Here is a 14,193-nt window from a genome sequence, read left to right as displayed (position 1 = left end):
AGGGGCGGCGGGCGAGGGCCGCGGGAGGGCGCCAGCCATGGAGAAGATGGCCAGGGTCACCACGGCCCTGGGCGGCAACACCATCACGGGCCGCACCATGTTCTGCCACCTGGACGCGCCCGCCAACGCCATCAGCGTGTGCCGCGACGCCGCCCAGGTGGTGGTGGCCGGCCGCAACATCTTCAAGATCTACGCCATCGAGGAGGAGCAGTTTGTGGAGAAGCTCAACCTGCGCGTGGGCCGCAAGCCGTCCCTCAACTTCAGCTGTGCTGATGTGGTCTGGCACCAGATGGACGAGAACCTGCTGGCCACGGCCGCCACCAACGGCGTGGTGGTCACCTGGAACCTGGGCAAGCCCTCCCGCAACAAGCAGGACCAGCTGTTCACCGAGCACAAGCGGACAGTTAACAAGGTCTGCTTCCACCCCACTGAGGTGTACATGCTGTTGAGTGGTTCCCAGGACGGCTACATGAAGTGCTTCGACCTGCGCAAGAAGGACTCGGTCAGCACCTTCTCTGGTAAGGACGAGGTCTCGGGCCCTGTCAGCCTGCATGCTCAGCTGTAGGCTGGGGCTGGGCACTCTGCCACGATATTGAGTGTCGACTCCTGCTTTAGGCACTGGGAAAATAGCTCATCATTCCTCTGCTCCAGGACTTGACCCCTCTGACCTCTCTTTGTGCTTGTTGGGTAACGTTTTAGCACTTTCTGGTGCTGTGATGGCCCAGGAGAGAGGTCTGGGGACGGGAATGTGGCTGATGGGACCTGTAGCCTGCAGCAGCCAGGGCTGTGAGCCATTGGTCTTGCTCAGTGTTTTATAGTCCCTGAACTTGCTAAGGTGCTTTATGGTCTGGCTTGAAGGTTGTGTTTGGCCTGGAGCTAGGGCTGCGTTAGCTAGATCAGTGTGGGGAGCTGTTATAGGTGGGGGTAGAGGAGGTTGCATTGGTATCAGTTTCTGTTTGTCCCTGACTCAACCTGCATGGCTGCTTGATTGCCTGTCTCCAGTGGCCTTTGCTTCCTCATGATGCCAGGGGCTGTGGCTTTGGTGGAACAGTTACTGATCTGTGTCATGGATAAGGGATATGAACAGGGGTGGGCAAAATATGGAGCAATTTTTGCCCAGCCTGTGGCGGGTCCATCAGACCTGCCTAGCCCAACGACCGGGGCAGTCCAGGCCATGGCATGTGCCTGGGTGCATTGTGGGGCTGGGGCAGCATGGCTGCTGGACTCCATTTCTCAGCAGCCCCAGTGGCAGCAGCACTCTGCCACTGCCACCAGACCCAGCCCTGCTGCCCAGGCATCTTAGAGACCCACAGGGAGCTGTGAGGGTAGGGCACTCACCCAGGTGGACATAATCAGAGGGCCTTCCCTGTGCCACTCCCACATGGAGACCCCAGGATCTTGGGCTAGAAGCAGCTTGGGGCCAGGCTGGGGCAGAGCTGCAGTCTGTTCACTGCGTGCCCCTGGCCGTGGAACCCGTGCCTGTTTAGGGACATGTGGGAAGCAGATTACAGCTCTACTCCTGGCCCCACACTGTCACCACCCTACAACCCCAGCCTGTGATTCTAGTCTCGCCCTCCCCTGCCACTCTTGAACACCGCTCCCAGCATGCCCACAGACCCATCCCACATAGGGAGTTTGGGTGAGTTGTTGCATGGGGGGTGCTGACCCAGGCCGTGACAGCACAACATAACTCCCTGTGTGGCCCATGGGCCCAAATAATTGCCCACCCCTGGGATAGAAGGAGACTAGGGGTGGCTCTAGATCAGTGCTTCCCACTTCCTCAGTATGGCCCCTCACTCCCAACCCACAGTCCCCCACAAACCCAGGTGCCCCTCTTTCCCCACCCACAGCCCAGTGGGCACAACCTGGCACAGGAGGGAAGGAGCACCACTCTGGGCCCCGCCACCACGAGTGCGAAGCTGAGGTGCCCTCTGCTCACCCAGCAACAGTGTGAGCACAACTGTGCCACACCATGCATGCCTCACCTTGGTGGCTGTGGTGGTGCGGCGGTCCCACCTGCTGGGCCACAGAGGCCTCCTGCCCAGAGCTGGTCCAGTCCGACTGCAGCATGCTATGGATGCAGAAAGCTCAGGTGGCACATTTATCATGACCCCATCCACTGATGTTGCAAACTCATTTGGGGTTGTGACCCACAGTTTGGGAACCACTGCTCTAGATGTTATTTCAATCATGGCAGTGCTTTCCTCATCGTGTCGTGCTTGGCTACACGTGCGTGGGGCAGGCTGTCAGGAGGAGGGAAAAAGGAATAAAAGCTGGCGCTGCTGCTGTGTTTGCGGGGGATCCCTCCCCATTTCCTTCACCTCCCTTGTGCTTGCTGCTACCCGGGCTGTGTTGTGGCTGGGCAGGGTGTCCCTGGCTCCCTGCACTTGTGCTTACTGCTGCCTGGGGTGCTCCAGCATGGCAGGGGTGTCTCTGCAGATACTTTGTGCTCGCATAAATATTTTTCCTGCTCGGTGCTGTTGGATATGGAGAATGAATTTAGGGCTCATAACTATGCTGGGACAGGGGTTTCCTTCTTGTTCTTTTTCAGAGAAGTTTATACTGGAGATGGAGCAATGTCCTCTGGGATGCTGGAGGACTGGCAGTTTGGTCTCATGCAATGTATTCCTTGCTACGCATGCAAATTAAAGGTGGAGAACCATCAGCTATAAAGTTAGTACACAGTTTGAGGTCTAACTTTATAATGGGTTGGAGCATTTTATTGTGTGATAGCTACTTTACACGTGTAGCTGGTCTCAGTTAATTGCACAGTTAAATAATTAATTGCATAATAAGGTCCCCTCTGCACCTTAGAGGTATCATGCAATTAACTGGTTAATTGTGAAACCTTGAGACCAGCTACATGTACAAAGCAGCTATCACATGATAAAAAGCTCCAACCTACTATAAAGTTAGATCTTGAAAATGTGTACTAACTTTATAGCTGACTGTTACTGAGCTTGTAGCAGGATCTCCCCAGCACGTGATGGAGCTCTGGATCCCAGCTGTACCTCACATGCATCTGAAACCCAGAGACCCTGCACCTGATGGGGCTCTGTGTCCTGGCTGCCTGAGTTTAGGATTGGGCTCCCCCTACACCGGCAATAAGATGTGCTGGGATCTAATGTGCAACCACACAGTTGCGCCTCCTGCCTTGCGTGTGTGTGGCATCGCAGGAGGCGTGATTGTTTGTTTGGATTATGCATTAGACCCAATTACACTTTTATCTGCATGTGTAGAGGGGGCCTAGGACACATGAACCCCAAGTGGGGCTAAGGAAAATGCTGGAATGAGACCTCTCTATGGCATGGATAGGGATCTGGGAAGTGAACTACTTGATCACAGGTGGGCACAGGCTTTCCTGGAAGCTCTAGGATTGGTCAGTTGTCCATCCAGGATACTTTGCTGTTCAGTGGCTCATGTTGGCCCATGGTTAGCAGCCGTGTGGAAATGTGCTAACAAACATGAGCTTCAGTACTGCTGGGAGAATAACTTTCATGGGGCCTTGTCAGCTTTGGTCTGTTTCTTTTCCCCTACAGGCCAGTCAGAAAGCGTGCGTGATGTGCAATTCAGCATCCGGGATTACTTCACCTTCGCAGCCACCTTTGAGAATGGGAATGTGCAGCTGTGGGACATCCGGCGGCCAGACCGCTATGAGAGGATGTTCACTGCTCACAATGGGCCAGTCTTCTGCTGTGACTGGCATCCTGAGGACAGGTAGGCGCTAGGCTGGTGGCACCAGATCTGACTCAGGCAGAGGTAGGCACTCATACTTTTATTTTGGCAAGAACTGGCATGGGCCCTTGGCATAGTGCCTTGTTGCTGACACTCTAGGGGACTCTGGAAATTTGATTAATGAGGGGTCTTCTGCTGAATACTCCCAAAGCAGCAGAGTTTATAAATACACACCCAGCAGAGGTCTGTGTGCTAACCTGCTGATCTCTTAGGCCCCTGGCACACGTTACACTTGAGACATGATTAACTAGTTAATTGCATCTTCAATCAATTAGTGGCAAGGTAAAGCAAGGAATAAGCTGCAAAGTTATTGCACAAAAAATATGTAATAACTTTGTGACTGGTTCCTATCACACCATTAATTGAATGTGTGGCCAGTCTGGGGCTCCCAGCCACAAGGGTGCACCCTGCAGCTGGCAGCCCAAGTCAGCTGACAGCTGCGGGGGCATATGGCTGGGAGTCTGGATCACCTTGTGGGGCTCCCGGCTGGGGTAGGTTGCTACTTGCTAATGTATGGGGAGCCCCGGATCATGATCCAATAAGGCATGATGGGATCTGATGTTTGATCCAACAATCGCATTTTCTGCCATGCACATCTGGCATGGCAGGAAGCACAGTTGTGGAGATTGTGCATCAGATCCCATCACGCCTTTGCTTGCATGTTTGCCAGGGGCCTTAGTCATTTGTTAACCAGCCTTGAGCTCCTGGGGTCTGTCAATACAAGGCATATCCAGGTACTGACTGGATCAGTTCAAAGAGTTGAAACAGAACTTATTTTAAAATGCAGGTCTTGAGTTTAGCCAAATTGCCCTCCTGCTCGTAGGTTTAAACTGAGGTTCTTCACAGAAAAAGCCATGTTTGCCAGTAAATGAGAAACATTGCATGCAGCTCCTGTGCATCTGCTACCCAGCACCAGGTGGCCCCTTGCTCACTTCAGCCTGTGATTCCTTGCAAGCTGAAGAAAGGCAAATTACCTGACATCAGCCTTTGTCTCTGCCTTGATTTGGGCTGAAGGAAAGCCGTAACATGAATGAAATACATAGGACACAGCAAAGCTGGGGAGCAAGATTTTTTTTCTTAAACAGTGGCTGGAGAGCCACTGAGTTAAAATGGAAGGTGCTGCATCCTCCCTCTAGTTCAATAGGTGAGTGTGACCATACTCCTGCAAACTCCCCTTGCATGTCCCACCCACTCCTGAAAACTCCTGCATGTCCCAGCCTGCAACCTCCCTTTGGATGGGAAAGACCTCTGCCCCCTGGGACTTGCAGTCTTGGTGAGCTCCATGGTACAGCAACCTGGGCAGGCAGCACACTAGTGAATCAAGAGATGTGTGGGAAAAAAACAACAATCCAAGATGACCAGCCTCAGGTGCCAGTTGTCCACTAACGTGTCTACTCCTCTCTCATCCTCCCCATTTCCCACCTCTTCCCAGGGGCTGGCTGGCAACAGGAGGACGAGATAAGATGGTGAAGGTCTGGGACATGAATACCAACCGGGCCAAAGAGATCTACTGTGTACAGACCATAGCTTCTGTGGCAAGAGTGAAGTGGCGGCCTGAGTGCAAACACCACATTGCCACATGTTCCATGATGGTGGACCACAACATCTACGTGTGGGATGTGCGGCGCCCCTTCATCCCCTCTGCCATGTTCGAAGAGCACAAGGATGTTACCACAGGCATTGTATGGCGCCACCTCCATGACCCCTATTTCCTCCTCTCTGGCTCCAAGGACAGTACCCTCTACCAGCACATCTTCAAGGATGCCAGCCAGCCCATTGACAGGGCCAACCCTGAGGGGCTGTGCTACAGCCTCTATGGAGACCTGGCCTTTGCAGCCAAAGAGAGCCTTATTTCCTCTGACTCCAACCGCAAGCCTTACATTGGTGACCGACGGCACCCCATCTTCTTTAAGCGCAAGCTGGACCCCACTGAGCAGTTTGAGTACATCTCCTCTTCCAGTGCCCTCAGTGTCTTTGAGACAGATGTGGAGAGCGGCAGCATGGACTGGTTTGTGAGAACAGCCAAGCAGTATGTGCTGGCGGGGCGGCCTCTGGCAGAACTGTGTGACCACAATGCAGCAGTAGCAAAGGAGCTTGACCGCAACCAGGTAAAATGCCCTGCTCCCTTACATAGCCTGGGAGAGAGGAGAGGCCCTGCCCACCAGTCTCCAGCAGACCCTGCTGGCATAGGGAAGATGCATGTATATGTGCACCTATGTCACCTGTGGAGATGCCAGTTTTTCAGGTTACAAAGCATGCCAAGCTGTCTTTCAACCTCTGATGGACACTGCTCCACCTGACAGAGCAGTAGACTCTTCTGTTGGGTGTCTGCCATCTGAATGTGTGCTATGTGACAGCCATCTCTGGGCTGTCTTTGGCCACTAACATTATAGGTCTTGACATGGGCAGTGCCTGGGAAACACTATTCATTTGAATCTACTTGGGCTGGAATCTTGTCATCACATCAGGGCTGTGCTGGCTGATGGGGGTAGTGACAAGCTACAGGGTGTTGGTAAACCAGAAATGGGGGAGTGTCTAGAGATGTCTTTGCACGTTGGGACAGTCCAAATCTGTCACAAACATCTTTGTGATCTGTGAGAGGGTACCCTGAGTCCTGGTGAAGTTCATAGGTGATGCCAAGCTGGGAAGAATCAGGAGAAAAGCAAAATAATTTGTCTGGTCTTAGATGAGCAACATAGACTGCAGGAGTTGCAGTGAGATTCCCTTTGGGACCGGCAACTGGTGCACAATTGGCCCCCATGCCAGAATGCAGGGAGTCTTTTGAAGGGGTATAAGTTCCCCACATCCCAGGGACTCGAGACTTTAGAGCCACAAAGTCCCAAGTGCTTAACCAGGGATCCCCCAGTGGACTAGACTGGGGCTGGGAGGTAGCTCGGAAACGTGGCCAGCCCGTGTGGGAGGCTGTTTCTACTGTTGCTGTCTTCCTTTATCTTTTTCTCTTGCTCCTCTGGCTCCATGTGTCTCTTTCTCCCTGACCTGCTGTTTCTGCCAGGCTCCTCTTTGGTGGATCCCCCAGTCTGTTTCTTTCTCTTTAAGGATCTGTTCCCCAGGTCCTTCCCCTTTGAGTCCCTCCCAGCCAGGGGGAGCTGGATGAACCCCCTCCTTGGAGCCCATCAGCACTGATTTGTGCTTCGCCAAAGGGGCGTGTTTTACAGGAATAATCCACACCAGTGCCCCTTCCAGTGCCAGGGCAGGGGCTTCACAGTGCCCTCAGCCCCTGTGGCCTGTAGTCAGCTATTCTATTCCTCTTCTCCCATTACACCTTTTCACTCCTGTGTCCAGTCTGTATCTCTTTCTCCCCCTTCTGCTACTGATCACCAACCCCCCAGCAGTGAAAGATCTCCCCTGTTCCCTCCCAGCAGGCTGTTGTGCAGGCTGTATGTGCAGAGCCCAGCCTAGCACTGTTTGTGACCGGAGTTGAGTAAAGCAGGGCCCCAATCCCACCAGCTCTAGAAAAAGTGTTGTTCCAAGACAGACCCAGACCCAGATGTGAAGTTTGGGGCTCTCCCTCCTCTGCTGCCTCAGCAGTCAGGACCAGGAGGAAGTCCACAGCTGCAGGATAGAGAGCCTGGACCAACAGATCTCTGGAGGGACTCACTGGGGCCCTAATATTCATGACCCCAGCCCACCATGTCTGCAGCATAGGATAGTGTGTCCTGCTTCATGCTTTTGGCACAAGCCTGGATAGAGTTGTGCTCCAGAAACCCACCCTTTGTGTCCTAGTTCGTAGACAGTAGGCATTGCCTGATCCCTTCCTCTCCACTTTCTCTTGCATCCCTGGGGCAGGTTGCTCAGACATGGACGATGCTCCGAATTATTTACTCCAGCCCTGGCACTGTGTCATCTGCTAACCTGAATCACAGCATGGGCAAGGGCAGCGCCAGCCTCCCGCTCATGAACAGGTAAGCAGCCTGACCACAGCCATCCCAGCCAGTGGCCTTGCTATGAGGCCCACACATGAGTGAGGAGGCCTGCACAGCATGTGGTGGATGGGGGTGGGAGACGCTGGCTGAAGGTAGAAAGTAGAGATGCACCGATAGAGATTTTTTGGGCTGATACCGATGGTTGATTTTTAACAAGCCATATTGGCTGATACTGATCCAATTTCTGATATGCAGCCCAGCAGCCAAAAGAGCAGCATCTGGCTGGTAAGTCTGTTGTGGTGGAAGGGGTAGGGGAAGGGAAGAGGCATGGCGGGAGGAAGAGTGAGGCCCATGCAGTGAGGGAGGAAGTAGGGCTGGGGCAGGTGCTGCACAGCCAGGGCAGGGTGCACGATGGAGCTGTGAACAGCTTGCCCGGGGGGCGTGGGGAGGGGTGGCGGCTACTGCCACTACATGCACCCCAGAATGCCATGGGGGGCATGTGCCTGTGGATCTGTGTGTGGGGCAAGGGCAGGCTGCCTCTGTGGACTGGGTGCAGGGGGCTGGACTGGGCTGGGCTGCACTTGGGGCGGGCAACCATGGTGCTGGGAGGGGGCCTGCAGCCACTTCAAAAATTGCCATAGCCCCCACCCTGAGTGCAGACTGGCCTAGCCCCCTGCCAGGAAGAGCCTGGGGCTGCCTCTAGCCCGCAGTGGTAGCCTGCCCTCACCCTGCACATAGATCTGGGGGAAGGCGCCCCCTATGCCCTCCCAAGGTGCATGTAGTGGTGGGGGCTGCCCCCCATCCCCATGAGGCTTGTCCTGTGCCCCACCCCAGCTGTGCAGTGCCTGCCCCAGCCCCACTCCCTACCTCACCACTGAGGCCTTAATCTGCCCCCTGCACACCCCTTCCCTCCCCCAACCCCTTCCACCACAACAGATTTACCAGCTGGATGGTGATCTCTACACTGCCGGGCTGAACTCCTGGCTGCCTTCGTGCTGCACTGCGGCTGCGCACATGCATGGGGCATTTATCAGCCACATTATTGGCCACGTCAGCCAAAAATAGCCGATTGCTGATGCTGTTGATTTTCCTTATATCAGTGCTGATCCAATGTGAGACTGATGTATCAGTGCACCTCTAGTAGAAAGGCCTTGCAGTGTGTGGCCTTCTGGAGTTCCATCAGTTGACATTGTCAGTGTCCTTGTCACCCTGCTTTACCCGTGGCAAGTTAAAGGGTATTTTGATGTTTTGGGCATTGTGTCTGGGAGTTGTGTGATATAATTTTTTAAGAACAATTAGACAAATATTTGTCCAGGATGGTTTAGACACAGATGATCCTACCTGCAGCAGGGGGGTAGATTAGATGATCTCCTGAAGTCCCTTCCACTCCCACCTTTCTGTGATTGCAGATCAACTGCTAATGTAGCAGTTGTGTATGTGAGGAGAGGGAGAGAAATAAAGAGGCCAGCTTTGGCTTGGCTTGGAGTATTTTAAATCAACTTTTAACATTAGAAAAAGTAGGGGTGCACCAATAAAGACTTTCTTGGCCGGTATCGATGGCTGATTATTATCCAGCCATGTTGGCTGATACCAATCCGATAGATGATATGCAGCCTACAGTATCAGGCTGGTAAGTCTGTGGGTGTGGGGGAAGGGGCTTAGGTGTGTGGGGGGCGGGGAAGGGGGCAGATCGAGGCCTCCATGGTGAGGGAGGGAATAGGGCAGGGGCAGGCACTGCCCAGTCAGGGCGATGAATGCAACCCTGGGACTGGTTTGGGAACCGTAGGCTGCTCATCCCGGGGGGGAGGGGAACGAGGGCTGGAGAGGGGCAGGACTCCCTGCCACTGTGTGTACCTCTGGGAGAGGCATGGGGGTATGTGCCCCTCAGATCTGTGTGCAGGGTGAGGGCGGGCTGCCTCTTCAGGCTTGGGGCCAGGGGCTCTGCTGGCTGTCTTGGACGGCCGGAGCCGACTCGAGGTGATATACAAATTGCTCGGGCGTTTGGGCGGGCTGGTGAATGGAGAGGCAGACAAAGCGTATTGGTTGCGAAAAGCTTTACTTACGCCGCTAGTAGCCGCGACGCAAGTGGTCCGGTCGCTTAAACAACTCCACGAGTTGCTCCAGCTGGCAAGGCTCAGGCCAGCTAATCCGTCCACAAATTAAGCCGGCAGGGGAAGGGTACGTCGAAGGATTGCACTCGGCGACGGGGAGAAGAATCGATAGGTGATCAGGCTATCGATCAGCTCAGCCGCAAGTCAGGTATCTTTAGAGGCACTCGGCAGCGTGCTCAAAGTTCTCCGACTTGAGCGGAAGTCGCACAAAATTTTATATGGCCAGCAAGCCAATTACTAGCCGCCACGCAGGAATAATTTAGAACTGGCCAATAGCGGGACACAAATTTGCATGCAAATGGTGGGAACTCTCTTGCACCGGGGTTTTCTGTTGCAGCAGAAAACTTTTGCTGTGCAAGAGACTCTCGTGTGGCGGGAAAATTCCATCGTGCCGAGGCACTAAAATCATTGGGTTGTGACACTGGCCTTTTCCCAGGAGGGGGGTGAGCAGGGGCGAACAGGGGCAGCACTGGGAGGGGTGGCTATGGCAAATTTTGGGGTGGCTGTAGCCTACCTCGTAGAAACCCCTCCCAGCGTTGCTGCTGCCACCTGCCCCAAGTGCAGCCCTGGCCCAGCCCCACACTGCCTGGAAGAGGCTGGTGCAGCCCCTGGCCCTGAGCTTGCAGCAGGCAGTCTGCCCTTGCCCTGCGCATAAATCCAGGGGGTACATGCCCCCTGTGCCTCCCCTGGGGGTGTACACAGTGGTGGGGAGCGCCAGCCCCTGCCCCACTCCTTCCCTCACCATGGGGGCCTCAATCTGCCCTCTGTCCCTACCCCCGTTCTCCTTCCCTCCCCCACGCCTCTTCCCCTCCACACACTTAACAGTCAGTTGCTCATCTCCACGCTGCTGGGCTGCATTTGCTACACTGGTCAAAAAAAGCCAATTGCTGATAATGTTAATTTTCCTTTTATTGGTGTCAATCCAATATGCCACCAATATATCAGTGCACCTCTAGGAAAAAATATTTTATTTAAATCAAATTTTATTTAAGCTTAGCACATTTGCTCTTTGAAATGGACCATCTCCATTAACACACAAACATTAAGATAATTTTAAATAACATTTTTTAAATATTAAGCAGGGCTCATTTGCTATAGAAGTTTTTAAAAGGTCAGACCACTGAAATTGGTGGGGAAGTCTCTGGCCAAGGACCTAGAACCAGAAGTTGCTAAAGTGCTAAGCCAGCTTTTGATGGCTGTAGCCTTCTTCAGGGAAGGGGAATATTTTCTTCATTTCAGTTTATTCAGCTAGGGCAGTTCAATGACTTGTTTGAGCAAAGTTAAGAAACTTGTTAGGACTTGAAAAGCTGCTTTTCTTCCAATCTGTGGTAAAAAACTAGGTGTGAGAAGATAAGCTCTTAGTTGTAAAATCTTGACGGACCGGGTAACCAGAGTGTAACAGAGCACGGGGTGTGCTCTGTTACTCACAGGGGTGAGAGCAGACAGCAAGCAGCTTGCAGGTGGCTGCACTTCCAATCAGGCACAACTTCCTGATTGGGAACAGGGCCCAGCTATTCCCTATAAGAGCAGGGCTCAGAGCAGTACAGTCATCAGTCTGCTGCAGGCAGCCAGGAGTAGAACACCACTCGGCTGGAGCTGCTGCTCATATCATTTTGGAGGTAAGGGCAGGAGGCTCCTGGTCTTAGGGTGTAGTTTTAGGTCATGCCCTGCTGGGGCTGGATGGTGTGGTGGGACTGCTGATGGTGGGGCAGTCTCCAGGAAATGCCACATCTGTGTCTCCCCAGTGAAGGGTGAGCATGGGGTGCCTGAAAGCCTCAGCCCCTGCTGCCTTGTGGGTGGCCCCATAGCGGGGAAAAGCTAGGGGAGCACACCCCAAAGTCAAAGCAGAGGCCCAGGCTCACTGTGAGACCTGAGTTGCATTAAGGAGCCAGGTGTGAGGCTCCAGAGGGGTGGAGCCCCAAGCTGAGGGAGCTAGATGTGAGGCTCCTCAGGCAAGGGGATAACAGGATTTGTGAGGCTCAGTGTAGAGTAGGGGATTGAGGCCACAGCGTGGGAGTGTGAAGGGACTTAGCTGGGCCTGGTGCCTGAAGTGATAGGGTCTCGGAGCCCTGAGCAGGTAGGGGCTAAGAGCCCTGATTGATTGAATGAGAGCCCAGTGTGAGAGCAGAGAGATTGTGAGCTCCAGTGAGGAGTAAGAGTCCCACGTAAGACTCTGGAGTGCAGGTCCCTGTGTGCAGGCGCAGGCTTATAGGCCAGGTGTTACACCACGGATGCCATCTGAGAGGTAAGGGACACAGTATAGGGGAGGTCAGAGCTGTGTATATAGGCCCTTGTCCTCAGAGCAAGTAAATGGGCAGCCTCCTGCCTTGTTACCATATTTCAATTAATATCATCAAAGACATGGTAGGTGAGGAAGGCAGGTGGTTAGCCCTGAGACAAGTGGGCGGGCCAATGATTTAACTGGCTCTGAGATGCCCACTTGTTACACAGAGCACTACGGCTGATGTTTCCTTTAATAAATCCATTCTAAATGGAAGTTGTATTCTGCTAAATTCAGTCCTCCCCCCTCCCCCCAGGAATCCTGTACATTTGACGTTCAGTTGAATTCAGAAAAATAGATGCTGTTGTTGTGCGTTTTAGCTTAATTTTAATTCTCTGTCCAAGTAGACCTTGACATATAATTTTTTCTTTACTTGTAAAGTATCTTAAAAAGTAGTGCATCATTCATCACTTGCTGACATCAATGTAAAAATGAAGGGTATTAGTAAATGCGTGTTAACCAATTTAAATGAATTTTGATGGGATTAATGATTTGAGTGAATGTGTGCTGATGTAGTATATCTCCCTGAGGTGCCAAACTTAGTGTGAATGCTTTGTTTAATGATAAATGAAGAGGTTTTAACAGTTAGCAGCCAGTCCCCCCTGCATTTAGGAAAGTAACTGAAATCACTGAATTAATTCCATCCTAGTATTTTTATGTCAAGGTTTTCCACTTGCTGATGCAAATCCTGATTAGAATTTGTAATTACAATCCACCCCATCTTGGTTTTTCCCCAGCTTTAACATGAAAGATATTCAGTCTGGGATGGGCAGCGAGTCCAGACTGGATCGCAGCAAAGGAGAGAGCCGACCTGAAAACATCCTCATGGATTCTTCCTCCACCTTGATCAACAATGATGGTAACAGCTCTGTAACTGTGCCACTGGGGAGGGCAGCAGTGTGCCGTGGCTGGCTCACATGATGCATAGGATGGTTTAGACAGGGATGCTCTTGCCTTGAGTGGGGGATGGGCTAACTGACCTCTTGAGGTCCCCATGGCCCTATATTTCTTTGACTCCATCAGTCCTGACTGGCTGTCAGCCCTTTGGGGTAGTTTTCCTTCTCCTACGGAACCCAGTCCCTACAGAGCTCCAGCCAAATTGCAGCTGCTTTGTGAAGCAGAAGACTGCAGATAACTGGCCTAGTTCTGATGCAAGGGTGTCCCCTGGAGTGTGGGGCAGGTTGTTGCCAGCCTTTGGGAGACCAGAAGTTTAAAGCAGGGAATTAGGAGATAGGACATGCTACCTGACTTGTGGGAAGTCGCTTCCAGATCTGTGCCTCAGCCCTCCCTGTTCCCCCATAAGCAGAGCTGATGCTGGTTGCTACTTGTTTGAACTTGGAGACTGGTGCTGTCACTGTACAGAGCACTATGTCTGTATCTTCAGCGTGTGGCTTTAGTTCCCGTTGCTGTGTGTGAGGGCAGGGGCCTGGCTTGATGAGTTAGACAGTTGGGCTGTGGCCAGTGGTAAGCAGCCTGGGGTTGCAGCTGAAATGATGTGAGGAAAATCTGCGACAGACTCTGCTTCTATAGGGATTCCCTGACCCATCTTGCTCTGCTCCTTCTCCTTCCTTCTTTCCCTGGATTATCTAGACAATGAGGAGACTGAGGGCAGTGATGTCCCTGCAGACTATCTTCTGGGGGATGTGGAGGGAGATGAGGATGAGCTGTACATGATGGACCACGAGAATCCCCATGGTGAGTACATGCACATGCGTGTGTGTCTGCATGCTTGCATACCAGGTCCCTCCTCGACTCCTTTCTCAGTGGCATGAACCCCACTCTCAGAAGACTCATGGTTCCTGTCTCTGCAGCTGAGGAGCAGGAGTACATCCTACCCCAGGAGGCCTTTCCTCTGCGTCATGAGATTGTGGACAACCCCTCTGCCCTGGACCACCTGCAGGAGAAGGCTGACTCTCCTCATGTCAGTGGCAATGAGGCTGAGACCGTGTCCCTGACCCCTGTGGAATCCTTCTCCCTCATTTCCATCTCTCACTCGCTCTATGAGAACCGCCTGCCCCCAGACTTCTTCAGCCCCATCGTGCGGGACATGCTGCTTTTCTATGCCGAGCAGGGTGATGTGCAGATGGCCGTGTCCGTGCTCATTGTGCTCGGGGACCGGATCCGGAAGGAAATCGATGAGCAGACCCAGGTACGGGCCTCTACTGTGGTGGGAAGACTACCT

General features: G+C 53.0%; 1 protein-coding gene across 2 annotated transcripts in view; it reads left to right on the top strand.

Annotated features, from left to right (window-relative positions):
* Positions 1 to 6: 6 nt before the first annotated feature.
* The window catches only part of WDR24 (WD repeat domain 24), a 16,598-nt gene continuing 2,411 nt past the window's right edge, over positions 7 to 14,193 (top strand). For both annotated transcript variants that reach the window (XR_003093990.1, XM_006015561.3), the window contains exons 1-7: positions 7 to 518; positions 3,540 to 3,717; positions 5,168 to 5,843; positions 7,543 to 7,658; positions 12,749 to 12,870; positions 13,602 to 13,706; positions 13,823 to 14,160. Coding sequence is in view for 1 of the 2 variants with exons in the window: in XM_006015561.3 (XP_006015623.1) it covers positions 38 to 518; positions 3,540 to 3,717; positions 5,168 to 5,843; positions 7,543 to 7,658; positions 12,749 to 12,870; positions 13,602 to 13,706; positions 13,823 to 14,160 (2,016 nt within the window). In the remaining variant the exon portion in view is untranslated. The remainder of the gene's footprint in view (positions 519 to 3,539; positions 3,718 to 5,167; positions 5,844 to 7,542; positions 7,659 to 12,748; positions 12,871 to 13,601; positions 13,707 to 13,822; positions 14,161 to 14,193) is intronic.

This window comes from Alligator sinensis, unplaced genomic scaffold (genome assembly GCF_000455745.1).
Source record: "Alligator sinensis unplaced genomic scaffold, ASM45574v1 scaffold404_1, whole genome shotgun sequence".
NCBI lineage: Eukaryota > Metazoa > Chordata > Crocodylia > Alligatoridae > Alligator > Alligator sinensis.
This window is presented reverse-complemented; position numbering and strand designations above follow the sequence as displayed.